The sequence below is a fragment of the Sceloporus occidentalis genome, unplaced genomic scaffold, assembly GCF_023333645.1.
Source record: "Sceloporus occidentalis isolate IW3139 unplaced genomic scaffold, rSceOcc1.0.p SCAF_8, whole genome shotgun sequence".
NCBI classification, from domain to species: domain Eukaryota; kingdom Metazoa; phylum Chordata; class Lepidosauria; order Squamata; family Phrynosomatidae; genus Sceloporus; species Sceloporus occidentalis.
In genome coordinates this window covers 23,712,843-23,729,819 of record NW_028316988.1, presented here as the reverse complement: position 1 = coordinate 23,729,819, position 16,977 = coordinate 23,712,843, and the positions used below count along the sequence as shown (strand labels likewise).

The following is a 16,977-nucleotide window of genomic DNA, read 5'->3' as shown; positions in this document are numbered from 1 at the left end:
AGTAGTTCTCTTAAGGCATGGGTTTGCTTAAGAAGATTTGGAGGAAAGGCGACTTCTGCACAGTTCGACCCCAAAGCAATCTCCTCCTTTTCATGCTTGGGCTCTGGTCCCATCAACCAAGGTGCAATTGCGGGAAGACATTGCCATTTCATGCCTTGTCTTGCAACGAATTGGAAGAACGAAACTGGCTTCCAAGTGACCCAGAACCCTTGGGCGGCCCTGTGGCTTTTGGCACATTTAATCCAGAGCCCTGGGTGCAAAAGAAAGAAAGAAAAGTGGCACGAGGGTGTGAGTCGGAGTAGAGTTGTAAAAGTGAGGTGGGAAAACTGGAATTGCAGGTTGGTTTCCTCTATAGCAGGTGCTGACTTTATTCCCCTCGTCTCTCCTTATCATTTTTGTATTTTTATTGTTATATGGAAGGTCTTGTGTTCAGGATGCCAAGTATCTTTGCCTACCAGAGCGCCGAAGTGGACTGGTGCGAAGGGAACTTTGAGCATTCGGAGTACATCGCCGAATACTACAACACGGTAAGCCTCAGACCTACCGGTACTTGGTTCTAGCAATAATAATAATAATGATTTTATATTTTGCACATGTAAGATGGACATTTAGGTGTCAATAACCCAGACCAACCTACTCTGCTGAGTTTTAGGTCCCATGAAGTGAAGAGGTAACCTTTCAGGTTCCCAAAACAGCGTTTCCAAAATATTGCCCATTGCTCCTCTGTGCAACCCAATAAACTTCTAATGATGTAAATCCGTTATTTCCCACTTTTTCTCCAGGATTGTGGCTTTAAAGCTTAAATCTGATTATAACATAAATTAAAATCCATAACAGTTAACGGAGATAATTGCACACGGAGCGTCTCTTAAAGTCTAGAACAGAAAATGAAACACCAAGGGATCCTTGAGTGAGTAAGTCAATTCGCAAGATCTTCATTTTGTTTGAATGGAAGTATAAAACCCATTGTCCCTCACCATGGTCCTTGTTGGGGATATTGGGAGCTGCAGTCCAAGACGTTTGGTGGACGCTGGGCTCCTTAACGCTTGAGAAGGCCTCCTGCCGTTCTGTATCTGACAGTCTCTTGGGTGAAGGGGGAAGGGATGAACCCCATTTTGATGCCTTGAATCCTATTTTTGGAGAAAGGTGGGGTATAAATGTAATAAATCCATAAGCCTGGGTTGCCCCTTAGAGGTATGCTCACACACAGGTACACAGGGGGTGTGCACGGTTGCACAAGTCTCACATACCAGAGCATCAGTCAAGGTGAGGCCTGAATAGCTACAAAAATTAATAAAACTGTCTTATAAAGAACAAGGATTTCTAGATGTATAGAATACCTTCCCAGTCAAATACTGTCCTGGATTCCTTTAATGCAATAGTGGGTGAGGCCACTTATGGGTGCAGCTACAGAGAGGACACGATTAGACCATTGCCTCCACCCCAAACACACACATACAACACACACACACACAATTGTCCTTTAAGTTCCTGCAATGCAAGAAAGACCCATTTATTGCAGTCCAACCATCCCAGTTTTGCCCAGTTCATCCTCTGCCGTCCCATTTTCTCAGCTGCTTTTAAAAAGGCCCCAGCTTCTCTTCCTTGCTCCCGCTTTCCTACTTGGCTTGCTTCAATTGCTGCAAACTGAATTCAAAACCCAAAAGGCCTTTCCAGACTAGATTAGATCCATTAGACTTGCCTCCCCCCTCTATTGATACTTCTATTGATAGATACCAAAATTGATTGATACCATCGCCCCCATTTCCCCCCTCCCCTAGAGGAAGACTCATTTCTTGTGCTAATCTGCCCAAAATTTCAATGTATTCCTATTGGATGGTTTTAGATTTTTTTGATGTTTAATCTCTTTTTATGGGTTGATTACTGTTTTTATGATTGGGGGGACGGTTAGGGTTTTGGGGTTTTTGAATTGTCATTTTTAATTGTTTGATGTTTTATTTATACTGTTGGAATCCGCTTTGATTCCTTTGTGAAAAAACGGAATACAATTATTATTATTATTATTATTATTATTATTATTATTACTACGACTACTACTACTACTACTTTGCACCCATTTAACTCTACAGTGGGGAGAAGAAAGGCAGGGCAGGTCACAAAAGAGGGGGGGGGGTTCTCTTTTTGCAAAATGTCTAAAACACAGTGCGTAAACCTGTAGCTATGTGTCTCCTTCCTTACTAACCACATGCTGAAAGGTTGTAGTTACTTGAGAACCAGTGCAGTGTAGTGGTTGGGCACTGGGCTACAATTATTATTATTATTATTAGTAGTAGTAGTAGTAGTATTCTATTATCATTCTATTTATTTATATCCCGCCTTCCTCCCGGTACAGGGGCTCAAGGCGGCTAATTCTGGGAGTCATGGGTTCAAATCCAAGCTGGGCAAGGAAACCTGCAAGGAGCCCTTGGGCAAGACCCACTCTCTCAACCTCAGCCTCCTCTGAACAAATCCCATAAAAAAATACTATTATATATGGTCACTCTTAGCTGGAAGTGACTTGAAGGTATACAACACACAACCAGAACTGTCCTAAAAGGCTTACTTTAAACCTCTTGCCCAAACCTGATTCTCGTGCCACCTTTGCAAAGATCTGGGCTCTGAGTTTGGGAACTCTCACCTACTTTAACCTGGGAGGAGAACTCCTGTATGTGCAATGTGTGTCTCTGCAAGGGAGATAATGGGAAATATGGCACACAAGGCCGCTGTTGTTATCTCCTTGCTCCTGGCAAACAGGCAGGGACCGATGCCCGCCCATGCCCCTCCATCACCCCGGTCGGCCCAGAGAAACCAGCCAGACCTGCCCAGCGGGTTGAGAGTCTTCCAAAGCAGGTCCAACAAGGGGGGAAACCATGCGCCGAAAATAGGAGAAAAAAACCAACAAATAGGTATACTATATATCACTACGTACGAATGTTCATGAATAAAGGAATGCTGCAAAAATTCTAAACCAATATGTATGACGGTGAAATTGATATAGGAGAATAACCGTTGTAAATAAGGAGTTCAACTAAAAAACACCTTGCAAGGATATAAGGTGCTGCAATGGCAAATGCTTCTGTTTACTCCAATGTCTTTATAACATTCAATTTAGGGTGAATATCCCAATAAAAAGCCCAGTGATGCTGGCAGTGTCCTGGAGAACCAAGATAAATCACCTTGCGAAGATTACACTGTGATGGTATTTCCAAACTGTTGGTAATCAAGGTAGTAGTGTATAACTGATAGTAGAAGCACTAGTAGCATTAGTGCAAGTAGCATTGATACTATCACTGGAAGCAGACGGCTATGTGCCATGAACCAAACATCTCCTCCGGGCTGGGTCTCTCACTTTGCCCTAATGCAAATATATAGCCAAAGGTTTCTATCGACACGCTGCTTTCTGGGTGCTTTGGACTGCAACTCCCACCTGCAGATATGGGCGATGGGCACTGCAGTCCAAAACAGCTGGCACAGTGGTTGCCCTGTGGGTTTCCATGGCTGAGTGTGGATTCGAATCCTAATCTCCAGAGCCCTAATCCGATGCTCAAACCACCATGCCACGCTGGCTCCCGCTATTACATCTACACTGTAATTCATTATATTAGATATTATAGTATATTGGGTAACAAAAAGTATTGCATTATTAGTTGTTGCTGTACGCCTTCAAGTCATTTCTTATGACAACCTTATAACAGGATTTTGTTTGCGAGATTTGTTCAGAACGGGGTTTGCCTTGGTCTTCTTCTGAGGCTGAGAGAGTGTGACTCGCCCAATGGGTTTCCATGGCCAAGGGAGGATTCGAACCCTGGTTTCCAGAGCCATAGTCCAACACTATGCCTCCCTGGCTCTCCATGTTATATTATATATCATAATCATAATTTTTATTGATGATGGTGATGGTTTTTGGCTATTCTCTGACGCCTGCGTTATTTTCTTTTGCAGATCAGCAATGTCGCCTTCTTCATTTTGGCTCCTCTCCTAATGTGGCTCAATTCCTCATACAGGGATGTCCGTCCCATACCTGTCCACACACTTTTTGTCATTCAGTTTTGCATCGGTACGGGACGCAAAACGGCCCACGAAACATGATAATCCCCCTCCGCCTTTTTCTGGGGTCCCTCCTTCTCCACTTTTCTGCTCAGAAAAATGATAATTCCCATATATTTTCTCCCTTCCTTTCAGGATAAGGTAAAAATGAGAAGCAGAAAGTCATCATTCATCCAGATGCAAGGGGGGAAATTGTAGCACTCCATTCCTCCCAAACTGGCCAACTTGGCAGCCTGGGGATGATAAGATATAGCAGAGGGGAAGGGGATGTTGGGAGCTCCAGTCCTAAACATTTCGGGGTTTGGAAAAGGTTGGCCTAAAGCAGTAGAACGAAGGATCCCATCCCATTAAACGATTACAGCACTTCAATTCTACTTTAACTATCATGGCTCCATCTGATATAATCCTAGGATTTGCAGTTCAGGGAGAGGAATTAGGGAATTCTCAGCCAGAGAGTTATTAAGTTAAGTTATTAAGCTTCCCAGGAGCAGCTCAAACTGGGTAGCGAAATCCAATTTTGGTTCGAACCATGGCAGATACCCTCAAAAGCAATGGGACCAGCTGGGGGTTTATTTAAGGATTTTTGGTTTGATGGACTAGGACTCTCTGAGACCTGGGTTCAAATCTCAGTGTGCAAAGGAGAGCAGCGCAGCAGTGTTTTGTAAATTAGCTATCTGCACATGCTCAAAATGGTCCATTGCTTTCTGCCCGTCCAGGCGCCTTCTCCTTGTATTTCCACATGACGCTCAGCTACGCCGGGCAGCTCTTGGACGAACTCTCCATCTTGTGGGGGTTGTCGATTTGCTATGCCTTCTGGTTCCCCGTACGATACTTCCCCGGGTTTATCAAAAACAGGTAAGAAGCGGGAATGAGGGCCAGATTATTCAGAAGAAATGTGATTTACATGTCTCCATTCCCACAGCAAGCCCCAAATTCTATTTTCCTCTGCAATCCTTCTCAAAATGGCAACAGGCCGAGTGGGGATTTGAACCCTGGTCCCCAGAGTCCTAGGCCATGATGGCTCTAACAATAATAAGAATGCAGCAGTATGGAGTCTTGGACTTGAGCCTTGGACAATGACTCTGGAGACCCGGGTTCGATTCCCAGCTCGGCCATGAAACCCACTGAGTGACCTTAGCCAAGTCACACTCTCTCAGCCTCAAGGGAAGGCAAGGGTAAACCTCCTCTGAAGAAACCTTATAAAGAAAACCCATGATAGGTTTGCCTTAGGGTCACCATAGTCAGAAAGGACTTGAAGGCATACAACAACAACTTTAGGAGACCAACTTCCAAATCTGTATTTGGCTACGGAAACTTAATGGGCAACCTTGGCCAAGGCACACTCTCTCAGCCTCAAAGGAGAGGTTCGCCTTAGGGTCGCCATAAATTGGAAACGATTTGAAGGCATGCAATAACAAAGCTCTGTGGGGAAATTGCGCACTTCTGGGAGGAAGGGGGGTCTCTGGCACAGCGCTGGAGACAAGTGCCTTGGCCGTTCTGCCCTGGTTTGCCCAGTTCCTCACCTGACTCACCATCTTTTTCTTCCCCAGGGAACAGTTCATCCGGATGGTGATCATCGTGACCATTGTGAGCACCTTGATGTCCTTTGTGAGACCGGCCTTGAACGCCTACGCCCTCAACTGCATCGCCTTCCACCTCCTCTACCTGACGGTCCAAGAACTGAGACAGTAAGACTAGGGAAAGCGGGGTGGAAGCAGAAGGGTCCTCCAAATGTTGAGTAACCTTGGGCAGGTCACACTCTTTCAGCCTTAGAGCATGGCCACAGTTACCCTCTTCTGGACACACCTTGCCAAGAAAACCCCAGGATAGGGGTTGAACATTGAAGGCACACAACAATGACAACAAGCCCCCAAAAAATCCAGCCAGCTTTTCCTTTCTTTCTTTTTGCACTGATAATGACAGACTACCAGTTCTATCAACCAGCACTAACCCCATAGTCCACCCTCCTTCACCTCCCATCTTCACACCTTTGCATCATTTAAGGAGACTCTGCTCTATTTGCTCCTCTATGGAGACGAGGCAAGTGAGTGACCAGGTTGCTCCACTCCTCATCCTCTGCTGGTCCATTGGGCTGGTCCAGGGATGATGTGACGGTCAGGAGCACCTGCTATCAGCTTAGGCTGATACGCCAGCTGCGACCCTACCTGGGCCGGGGGGACCTTGAAACGGTAGTACATGCTCTGGTAACCTCTCGATTGGATTTCTGCAATGCACTCTACATGGGGCAACCCTTGTACCATACCCGGAAGCTGCAATTGGTGTAGAATATGGCGGCAAGACTGGTCACTAATACACCTAGGACCAGCCACATAACACCGGTCCTTAAAGACCTTCACTGGCTGCCTATTCGCTTCCGGGCGCAATACAAGGTGTTGGTTATTACCTATAAAGCCCTAAATGGCTTGGGCCCAGGGTACTTGGAGGACCGCCTCTCTCCATACAATCCGCCCCGCACACTCAGATCAACCGGGAAGCAATTATTAAGAGTTCCGGAGGTCAGATTAGTTACTACCACCAGGAGGGCCTTCTCTATCTCGGCCCCCAATCTCTGGAACTCACTTCCCGATGAGCTCCGCTCCGCCACCTCACTGAACCAATTTAAGAAGGGGTTAAAAACACACCTCTTTGAGCAGGCATACCCCTGACTCCTGACTCCCAATGTGCTCCCCCCCCTCGTCAGCACTGTTGAGCTGGCACGAGATGTGGTTTTATTGCTGTAGTTGGTGTTCTGATGTTTTATATGATGTTTTGTATTTTGATGGTTTTAGATTGTATTTGCACATGTTGTTAACCGCTTTGATTTTTAGAAAAGCAGTATATAAATAAATTTTTTATTTATTATTATTTATTATGATGGGATGTTTCCTGTGGCTGCCGGCGTTGGTCTTGTGGGCACTAGCAGTAGGATCGCCAAATGGCTTTCTCAGGAGAGAGGCCATTCAGATTTCTAGAATGAGCAGAGAGCGTATATACTGAAACAGGCTGTTGAATTATTATCAGTAGTAGTAGTACTACTATCATAGGAGGGAGCGATATCACTTAAAGTGGGGTCAAAGTGCATTCTTCCCACAGTGTCAATGCACTCCCTATTCCTACACAGGAAAGGGGGTGAAGGGTTCAGGTTTGTAGCTGCAGCTTTGGTTGGTCTGAATGTCATGCGGCAGGAAAAGAAACTGCAGCCTTTTCTGGTCTGGATGTGGCACCATTTCCTTTCTGCGCTGACAGTTGGGCAGGAAAGACTGTGCACCTTTCAGGAAAAGCAGTGTGGTTTCTAAAAAATGGTGCAGTATACTGGACCAGCAGCGCAGTATTCGTAGAAAAGCTGCGCAGTTTCCCATCACGTTGCAGGGAAGAGGACATTCCTGGGTGTCTCAAAGCTGTGAGATGAGGGAAAAAACCCTGTTTAATTGTTCTTGATATTTCTCAGGGATGAGAAAAGATCAGAATTTTGTCCTCTTTAGCATGGAGCGTTGTGCATCGTGAAAGGCTCTCCCTGTCCTGACTCTTGACTGCCTCCTTCTCAGGTGCAAGAACCCCCGGGTCCACCGCCTGGCCGCCTCCCTGGTCATCTGGTGGCTCATTTCCATCAGCTGCTGGCTGGTTGACAAGTTCCTCTGCAGTTTCTGCCAGAAAATCAACTTTTGCTACCTTCACAGTTTTTGGTAAGCGAGAGAAAGCAACCGCGGGAGGAAGAGGCGATAGCTAGGGCTGTGTCCGAACTGCAGAAACCTTCCAGCATGACACCACTTCATCTCCCATGGCTCCAGTTTGTTGCGGGCCCAGAGCTCTCTGACAGAGATGGCTCAATGTCTCCCAAAAATACAATTCCCAGAATTGCATTGCATTGAGTCAGGACAGTTAAAGTGATGTCAAACTGGATTATTTCTGAACAAGCAATGAAGAGCCGTTAGTATTACAAAAGAGCCACCCTGGATGGAGACAATATAGGGCTCTTGTGAGTCATCCCCATTCCAATGAAATATAATTTGGGGTAGATTGGTTTTGAAGAGGCGACGAAGAGCCATTAGCTTTGCAAAATCACCATCTTGGACAGAGCTGAAAAGGCATAGACCTCTTTCATAGACACAGATGGGAAGGTCTGCCGGCCGTGTTCGGACTCATCTGTGGTCAGTGGAGAGTGTCATGGGTCTCCGTGTGACCAGACTGACCGTTACACAATGTGCGTAATTGCCATCCTCAGTGAGAAAGAAACTCAGCACATGCTCGCTCTCAGTGTCTCTCTTTTCTGTCTCCCTCGCAGGCACATTTTCATCAACGTGACCATCTTCTACTGTGCCACGCTGGTCATGTACTTTGACGTTCTCTATGAGATGCCAAATAACGAGCCCGTCTTGACCTACTGGCCCAGTGAGACCAGTTTCTTCTCCCTGCCGTACATCCTGGTCCAGAAAACACAGAAATGCTTCTAGTGGGGAGCCATGGGACACAAACAGGGAATACACACCCCATCTGCACGTCAGTAGCCAATCCTTCCACCCATCCACCGCTGGTTTATGAGAGACCGACCGTTGCTGCGATGGAGGAACAGGCCGCAATGGCTGCGGATAGAGACGTTTCTCTTTTTCTTGGGTCACTTCTTGCAGGTGGAGGTTCTTTGCAAGCCCGGACTGTCCTGCTTTTTTACATCTGACTGCAAAAACCCCTATTTATTTATTTATTTATTTTACAAAGCCTGCATGGTTAAAAATCCAACTAGCCTTCCGTATCCATGGATTTTAAAAAATAGATGGATACAACCATCAATGGCTTGAAAATACTATATGTGTGTGTGTGTGTGTGTGTGTGTGTATATGTGTATATATATATGTATATATATATATATATATATATATATATATATATATATATATTCCAATACACGAACCTTGATTTTGCCATTTTGTATAAGATACAGCCTTTTATTATGCCATTGTGCAGAATGAGACTGATTTGGGCATTTATAGAGGGTCCTGGTACCCAAACCAAGCGGATACCAAGGGCCTGCTGAACCCTATCTTCTCATAACCTATTTTCCCCTTTAAAAATAATCAGTGTTTCTAACACAGTTTCTCTCCAAAAGTGAATTATTTAAAAGCCTTGAATAGGGCCAATGGTTGGGACAAGGTTCAGGGTATGTGTTAGTGCTTTCCAGAAACTGCCTGTTCATTTTCTCCAAGAAAGAGAGTGACATCCAATCCTCTCTTTTCTCGCTTGAAAACATCCTCTTCACGTAGAAATCCAACCGGTATTGATCCAGCAGCCTTATCTTGTTACTTGCTGTTAAATTTCTAGAATAATTAATGTTTTTTAAATATATATTCTTTAATTTGGGGCAGGAGGGAGCATCAAATCGCTGTGCATGGAGACTGCATTTCAAAAGTTGCCGGCCAAACCCCACATTTGCTTCAAGCCCAGATCTGTCCCATTAATGCTGATAAGACCTCGCCCCTGTCGAAAACAGTTTTCAACACCTGACGCATAGGAACACCTCCACATTTCACAAGAATATTATTCATCCCTGTATTTGTTGTCCCTCCTTACCTCCCAGGAGGCTTGGTTAACATACGTGGCTCTTCCTCCCCCCCGTTTTATCCTTACAACAACCCTGCGAGGTAGAGGCTGGCTCTAGTTGGGGGTGATAGGTAGAACTCAGGCCTTGGATGTCCCAGGTCTTATGGGGTTTGGTATTTGTTGCTGTGATTTTGAAAAACGATGGTGCTTTATACACATCCCGGTTTTCATCTGTCCAATTTTGGAAAGTATGGGGTTCAAAACTCCACTCCAGTATGGAAACCCACTAGTTTCCATGTTGGACCAGGTCTCCATTAGATGAGGTTTCATCTCTCAGATATGGCAAGCCACTGGTGACCTATGGGCAAGTCACACTCTCTCAGCCTAAGACGAAGGCAATAGTAAACCTTTGAAAAAATCTGACCAAGAAAACGATTCCCAAACTCTGCTGTTCCCATTGTTTTGGATTTCAACTCCCAGAAGCCCCAGCTTGGCCAACTGTCAGGAATTCTGGGACTTGACGTCCTAAACATCTAGAGGATCAAAGTTTGGGGATCACTACAGAAGGGCATCATGATCCGGGGTCCACTTGTAGACACAGTAACAGTGGAACCAGTCTAGGGTAGTGGTTTCCATGTTGGACTAGACTTCCATTAGACCAGGTTTCATATCTCAGATATGGCAAGTCACACTCTCTCAGCCTAAGAGAAAGGCAATGAGAAACCTCCTCTGAAGAAATTTGACCAAGGAAACCCTGGAAGACTACCATGATCTGGAGGCCACTTACACATAGTAATGGAACATAGCATACACATAGTAATAGAGCATGTATGGTGCAGTGGTTTCCATGTTGGACCAGATTTCCATTAATTGAGGTTTCAAATCTCAGCCATGGCAAGCCACTGGATGACTTAGGGACAAGTCACATTCTCTCAACCTAAGACAAAGGCAACAGGAAACCTCCTCTGAAGAAATCTGACCATGAAAACCCTGGAAGGTCTCCATAATCTGGAGTTCACTTGAAGGAACTTAATGTAGTGGTTTCCATGTTGGGCCAGGCTTCCATTTGGTGAGGTTTCATCTCTGAGCCATGGCTACCCACTGGGTGACCTAGGGCCAAGTTGCACTCTCTCAGCCTCCTCCAAAGGAATGCCAACCAGAAAATCTCACCGGAAGTGAAAGTCCCTTTGAAAGCCCATCCTGATGACGGTGCCAAGGGAGAACTGGAGAACCCTTGTCTTCCTTCTGCCAGAAGATGCTCAGAACCTTCCAGCTGTCAGCCTCTGGAACCTCTTCCCAAGTAACCATCCAAACAGAACCTTGGCCTCTCCGTCCCTCACGGCAACAGCCTCCCTCCGGACACACATTCTCCACAATGTGTGCTCCTGCTGCCAAAGCGGCCCAGATGGCAAGCTTGCCCCTGGGCTTCCCAAAAAGATTATGCAGCAGTCCAAAATCTTTTACCCCCAGCATGAACCGTACCCTCCGAGAACGATAGACCGACCCGACGCCCAGCCGAACCGACCCTTCCCGGCTTTCGTCCTTCCAGAAAACTTGGCCGCCGTTGGTAAGAGTGATGCTTCCCATGGGTTGTAGCCAGACACATTCAAAGCTTTGAGTGGTTGCCACAAACTGGGTTTAAGACACTCCAGAGATTGGAAACGTCCCTGGGTTTAGACATTCCTGCAGGCCGGGGGATACTGGGACTAGTTATAATCCAGAGGGAAATAACATTTAAGTGGTGTGGCAATTTGTGGGCAAGACCATTGCCTTGACAAGTTGCACACAAGTGCCACCGTTCTCTGAGTCTGGTTGTTATTGCTGAGATGCATGGCTCACTCCAAAAAACACAGAGGGATTAACTGATGCCGCATGTCTCCAAATAAATCCCTTCTTGCATTAAATTATTTTCTGTAGGAAGTCCCAACAGGTGGGTGAGGTTGCACATAGTTTATATCCCCCTTCTCCCATCGCAAATATGACTTGATTTAGTCACCAACCCATTGAAAACAGCATGGAAAATGGTGCGCAAACAAACATCTTTTCTGAGACACACCAAATAAAACCAGACAAGCCCTCTGAAGTCTTGCAAAGAACTTGCCACAAAAAACCCCAGGCATACCTCAGTTAACAAAGCCTCCAACAGTGATGCTCCTTTTTACAAAGTCTTTTTATGTTTTCCTTGTCTTCTGTCTAGCTGGAGTTTTTTCCAGCAGCATTGGCATTAAGAGAATGGAGAAGGAGGACTGGAGAAACACAGACGCTTGGTGCTGGGTTCAAGGAGCATGCGCAGAGTAGACAATGCAATAAAACCTGGGTTGAGAAATAATATGGTTCTGCTTTAACTCAAACAACTGCAGCTGTGTGTTTCTGGCCACAACTGGAAAGGAACACAGCGGCTTTCCTCCAGAATCCCTTACTGAGCGTGCATGAAAAGCAAAACAAAGAAACTGGGAAAGATGAGCTGGCCTTACCAGCTGCCCCCAGTATGTTCACCAAAGCCAAATCTAAGCATAAAAGGAACAATTAGGAGAAAGCACCAAAACTGCAACATGGATTTAGACATGCAATGATGCCCCAGGATCAGACAGTTTGAGGTGGGAAATTATTTCACTTTGAAGCCTGGTGTCTATCATTAGTTCCTTCCCAATACTAAGAGCATATCTCCTATTGGAAAGCCATACACTTCCAAGGAAGGTGATGAAAAACACATGCACAGACCATGCAACTGTGCATGGAAAAATGTGCATGTAAAGGATGTGCATGCATGGAAAATGCCCACAAATTGGTCTTAGGCAGTGAGGGAAAGAGGTAGAAACGTATAGACTGGCGTAAAATACAAAAATAAACATAAGTTAAAAATTCAAAAATTTAGCCATGTTAGCCTGTAGAATCAGAATGCAGAGGGATTTTGTAGCACCTTTCAGACTCACTGAAGGAAAGAAGTTGGCAGCATGAGGAGCTTTCCTATAGTGCAGTCTACTTCCAAATGCATCTGAGGAAGGAGATGTAAGTCTACCAAAGCTCATGCTGCCAACTTCTTTCTCAAAGTTAATCTCAAAGGTGCTCCAAGACCTCTCTGCATATAGGTCAAGAATGTGCATAATGCGGCATGGGGGACTATGTAAAAAAGAATCCCAAGGGCAAGGAAGGCCAAGGGGTTCCAGCTAGTGGGATTTGGAGTCATGGTGAGGAACGATGGGAGTTGCAGTCGGGCCACCTCTGGAGGGACCCAACATCCCCACTAAGGCCTCATGCAAAGGCCGCCGGATCAAGGCCCGAGAGACAAAAAAGACGAAAGAGTGCGCAGTCCATGGAAAGAGGGTGAACGTTCTTCTCTTCGTGTTGCAGGGGTGCCCAACCTGTTCCATCCCCCAAACCAAGAGAAAGAGATTTTCGGGACGCCCCCGGCAGGTAACGCTTATGTGGTGCGTAGAAGAGAGCCAGTAAGGCAATGGGGAGGCATGGCTGGGCGGAGGGCCAGAAGGGAACGGACAGAGAGTCCGAACAGCAACAGGAGCGGGATGCAGGTGGGGTTTGTCCAAAAAGGAACAGGGAGGAAACCAACAGAAAAGCAGCACTGGTTGTCAGAACAAATGCCTTTTGACCAAAGACATGTCTCTCCCTCCATCATCCACCACAACTCTATACCTGTCCAGCCTACTCCACCTTCTTCTCTGTCCTCCAACTCTTTACCTGTTCACCATCTGCCATATTAATCCACTGATCCACCTAATAAACTCTCTGTTTATCAACCTCCTTTCTCTTTTCCCTCCATCCATCTCATCCATCTGAGGATCGCTTGGCTTGATCTGCACTGCAGAATGAATGCAGTTTGATACTGACTTTTGTTAGCTGAGATTTGCCCATTCAAATCAGGACCATGCAAGAGGTCAAAGCTAAGAAGAACTTTGAAATCCAAAGAGCAAACAAAGCCAAATCTAAGCATTGAAAGAACAATGTGAAGTCAAAGGCTTTCACAGCCCAAATCCATCATTTTTCGTGGGTTTTTGGGGCTCCGTGGCAGTGTTCTGGAAGTTTATCTAAATCCACATTGCAAAGCATACATACAACAGTTTTGATGCTTTCTCCAAATTGTTATTTTTATGGCTTTTTGGTGAGGTTTTCTAGCTATGAGGCCATATTCTGGAAGAGTTTATTCCTGATGTTTCACCAGCAGCATCTGTGGCTGGCATCTTCAGAGAATGATGCTGGTGAAACATCAGGAATAAACTCCTCTAGAAAATGGACACATAGCCCGAAAACCCCACAAAAAACTATGGATTCCGGCCATGAAAGCCTTTGACTTCACATGTTGTAAGTATCCTTTGCAACCTGGATTTAGCTCTGCAAAGATGCTTTGACAGCCGCTCTGGAGGGAGGGGTTCAGTTGTGTAGCTGCGCCTTCTTGCCTGGCAGAACGGGGTTGGATTGGATGGCCTTTGGTGGTCCCTTCCAACACTAGCCACCTTTTCCTCCTGCGTTTCTCCTCCTGACTCTTGCCCTCCTCTTCCCAGGCTTCCACATGGCTCCCTGCGGGTGCTTTTTTGACCCCAGGATCTACCGCATCGAGTGGGCAACGGCCAACTTCGTCCAGCCCTCCATCTACAAACTCTCCGGTGGGCCGGTCCCACAGAACACGTACCTCCTGGACAGTCAGAAATATGTCCCCTACCACCCGGCCTACCAACCCGTGGCCGCCACCAACACCTCCCCTTACGTCTTGCCTTTCTTCAAACCTGAGGGGCCTCCTCCAGCCACTGCCCCTCAGTTGACGGACCCTGCGGGCGGCCTCCTCGGCCCCTCTGCCCACCTCTCCCCCTTTGTGGACCCCCCTCGCCTCCACCCGGCTGAGGGTCTCGGGCAAAGTGAAGTCCACAAGCCCCCGGCCACCTTCCCCAGACCAAGCCTGATCCAGGCCGCAGGGGCCTACGAATCTCTGGAGCCTGGTCAGGATCCATCCTTCCAAGTCTTCCAAAGTTTCTCTGTGGAGGAAGACACGGAGCTCAAAGAAGGCCCCACAGGCCAGGATTTTGCCGAGAAGAACTCACCGGTGCCAAAGAACCACCTGGACGAAGGAAGCACACTTGGGCCGCCATATGGCCAAGCCACAACAGAAGCAGAGACTTGTCCAGATGTGGCCGCCATTGTGCCGGAAGACCAGGACGAGTCCTTTGACCTTCCTGACAAGGTCCTTTTGGAAGTGGCCATGAAGCTCTTCGACTGTTCCCCGGTGAACTCAGACACGGAGACATCCCTCGACGGCTTCAGCCAGCGGCCTCAGGAAGAGAGTGGCCTCTCAGGCGAAGACTCCTCGAGCGACATCCGTTCCCTCAACCTGCCCGACGAACTCTTGTCTTTTGACTACAGCGTGCCGGAAATCCTCAGCGCCGTCACGAGCCTGGATTACCTCTACGACGTGAACACTTTCGGGGAGGAATCACCCTGGGAGAGCCGCCCGTCCTCCGCTCAGCCTCCGCTCAAGAACCCAGAGTCCCATCCGGAGCCCGAGGAGAAAAACACCAGCAAAGCCCCGGCCGGCAAACCCAAACAGGGACTCACCCCGAGCGGCAACGGGGAAGGCCCCGAACCAGAGCTGGCCTTGCGCATCGGCTAGTGGGGCTAACGGAGCTGTTTTCGCCTGGTCAAAGGGCAGGGGCTGGTCAGACCCTGCCATTTTGTGTATTAAAAACCCAGACAACATGTGTGCTTTTTATACACTTGAACTGTCCTTCTGTCTGGTAGACTCCAAAGACATAGCCGTGTTAGTCTGCAGAAGCAGTCTGCAGAGAGATCTTGTCACACCTTTGAGACTCACTTAAAGAAAGAAGTTGGCAGCATGTGGAATTTGGGGCATCTGAGGAATGCATCTGAGGAAGCAGACCGAGTCTAGGAAAGCTCCTGCTGCCAACTTCTTTCTTTCACTGAGTCCCAAAAATACTGCAAGGTCTCTCTGTGTATTGTCATTCTGTCTGTTGGGGAAGGGTTCACAGTTACTAGAAAGTTTCAAGCTGCTGCAGGAAACAGTTTCACCTCTGTTACTTCCTCTGTCTGTCCCATTTCTTCCAGAATCATGGGAGTTGTAGTCCCAAAATAATCCCAAGAAAATCGGGAGCAGGGCAGAAGGAGGGAATCTAAGGCCTGAACTGGGTATAGCAGTCATTTAGCCTTCCAGATGTGGTTGGACTGCAATACCCATCAGCCCACTGGACAAGCATAGAACCACAGTTGAGGAGTGCTGGGAGTTGCAACCCATTAACATCAGGGAGGGGCATAGGATCCTTTTCCTAGAGTCTCTAGAGACTTTCCCTTACTAAAGTTGGCCTCCAGCAAAGATGGAGAGTGTTTATTGGTTGCTGTAAAGAAACTCTGCTAACCATTAATGACTGCAAAACCAACATTATGGCAGAGGCTTTTTTCTGGCCTTGCCATGCCACAGAATGGCCAGCAGAGGGAGACAGTGGTACAAGTTTGGGAAATGCCCCAAACTCCAAAGTAAAAACAAAATTGCCTTTAAGAGGAAAACCAATGAGAGTTATATTAAGAGAAGGCATTATAGTATATATTATTACATTAAGCAGCCCTCAGGGCCTAAGGGTTTGGAAGAGGACTCCCATGCTATTTGGGGCAGGGGGATCCCTCTATCCATGGATGTCCTGCCTTCTCCCCAAACTAGGACTTACAAAAGGCAGAAAATGGCAATGAAAACACATGCAATTTAACAACAGAATCAAAACCATTTAAACTCTATAAAGGTTACAAACACTGTTTTGTCAACAGTCAAAGCTTGCCGGAACAGAAAAGTCTCCATCTGCTGCCAAAAGGACAGCAAAGAAGAAGCCAGAGGGATTTGAGTAATATTCCTTCGTCCTTCTCTCTCTCTCAATCCCTGGTTGCTTTATGACCAGAGTTTCTGACCTACCTTTCCTTGGAGAGCAAAGATGATGGCTTTCCCTACTCCTTCTGCTGTTAAATGACCAACACCTGTAAAAATCCCCCTTTCCAAGCCATGAATTAAAGGCAACGGGAGCAGTTACAGTCACCACCAGCAAATATATCCATACAAATATATAAAAAGATATGCCTATCTCCCACCCAGAAATTTAACTATAAGGAGAAGGAGGCTAAAATGAAGGCACTGTCTCCCCAAGAAGAATCTGCAAAAATGACATTATCCTTCACTCCCCCAGATTTCTAGCATTGCAGGAATTTAAAACTTCAATTTAACCATTTTAAAAACAGGATTTAAAAACAGGCAAATGTTGCAAACAGAAGGGTTCAAGGTGTGAACGCGTCTCCCTGGTTTTACTCCCTGCCAGGCTAGAAATTCGGAGAGCAATGGGAAATTTCATTTGCAGGGGACTAAATTGTTGTTAGAAAGGAAAACGCCTTCATTTA

General features: G+C 46.5%; 2 protein-coding genes across 2 annotated transcripts; both read left to right on the top strand.

Moving 5' to 3' along the window:
- Window positions 1-434: 434 nt before the first annotated feature.
- On the top strand, window positions 435-8,498 carry ACER1 (alkaline ceramidase 1). The gene is made up of 6 exons (XM_089536858.1): window positions 435-527; window positions 3,943-4,057; window positions 4,764-4,902; window positions 5,598-5,735; window positions 7,593-7,730; window positions 8,330-8,498. Exons 1-6 carry the CDS (start codon window positions 435-437, stop codon window positions 8,496-8,498), a joined length of 792 nt encoding a protein of 263 aa, XP_089392984.1.
- A 2,284-nt stretch (window positions 8,499-10,782) lies between these two features.
- Window positions 10,783-15,196, top strand: PRR22 (proline rich 22). Its single transcript, XM_089536857.1, has 3 exons — window positions 10,783-11,146; window positions 12,931-12,993; window positions 14,097-15,196. Exons 1-3 carry the CDS (start codon window positions 10,783-10,785, stop codon window positions 15,194-15,196), a joined length of 1,527 nt encoding a protein of 508 aa, XP_089392983.1.
- The last annotated feature ends 1,781 nt before the right edge of the window (window positions 15,197-16,977 follow it).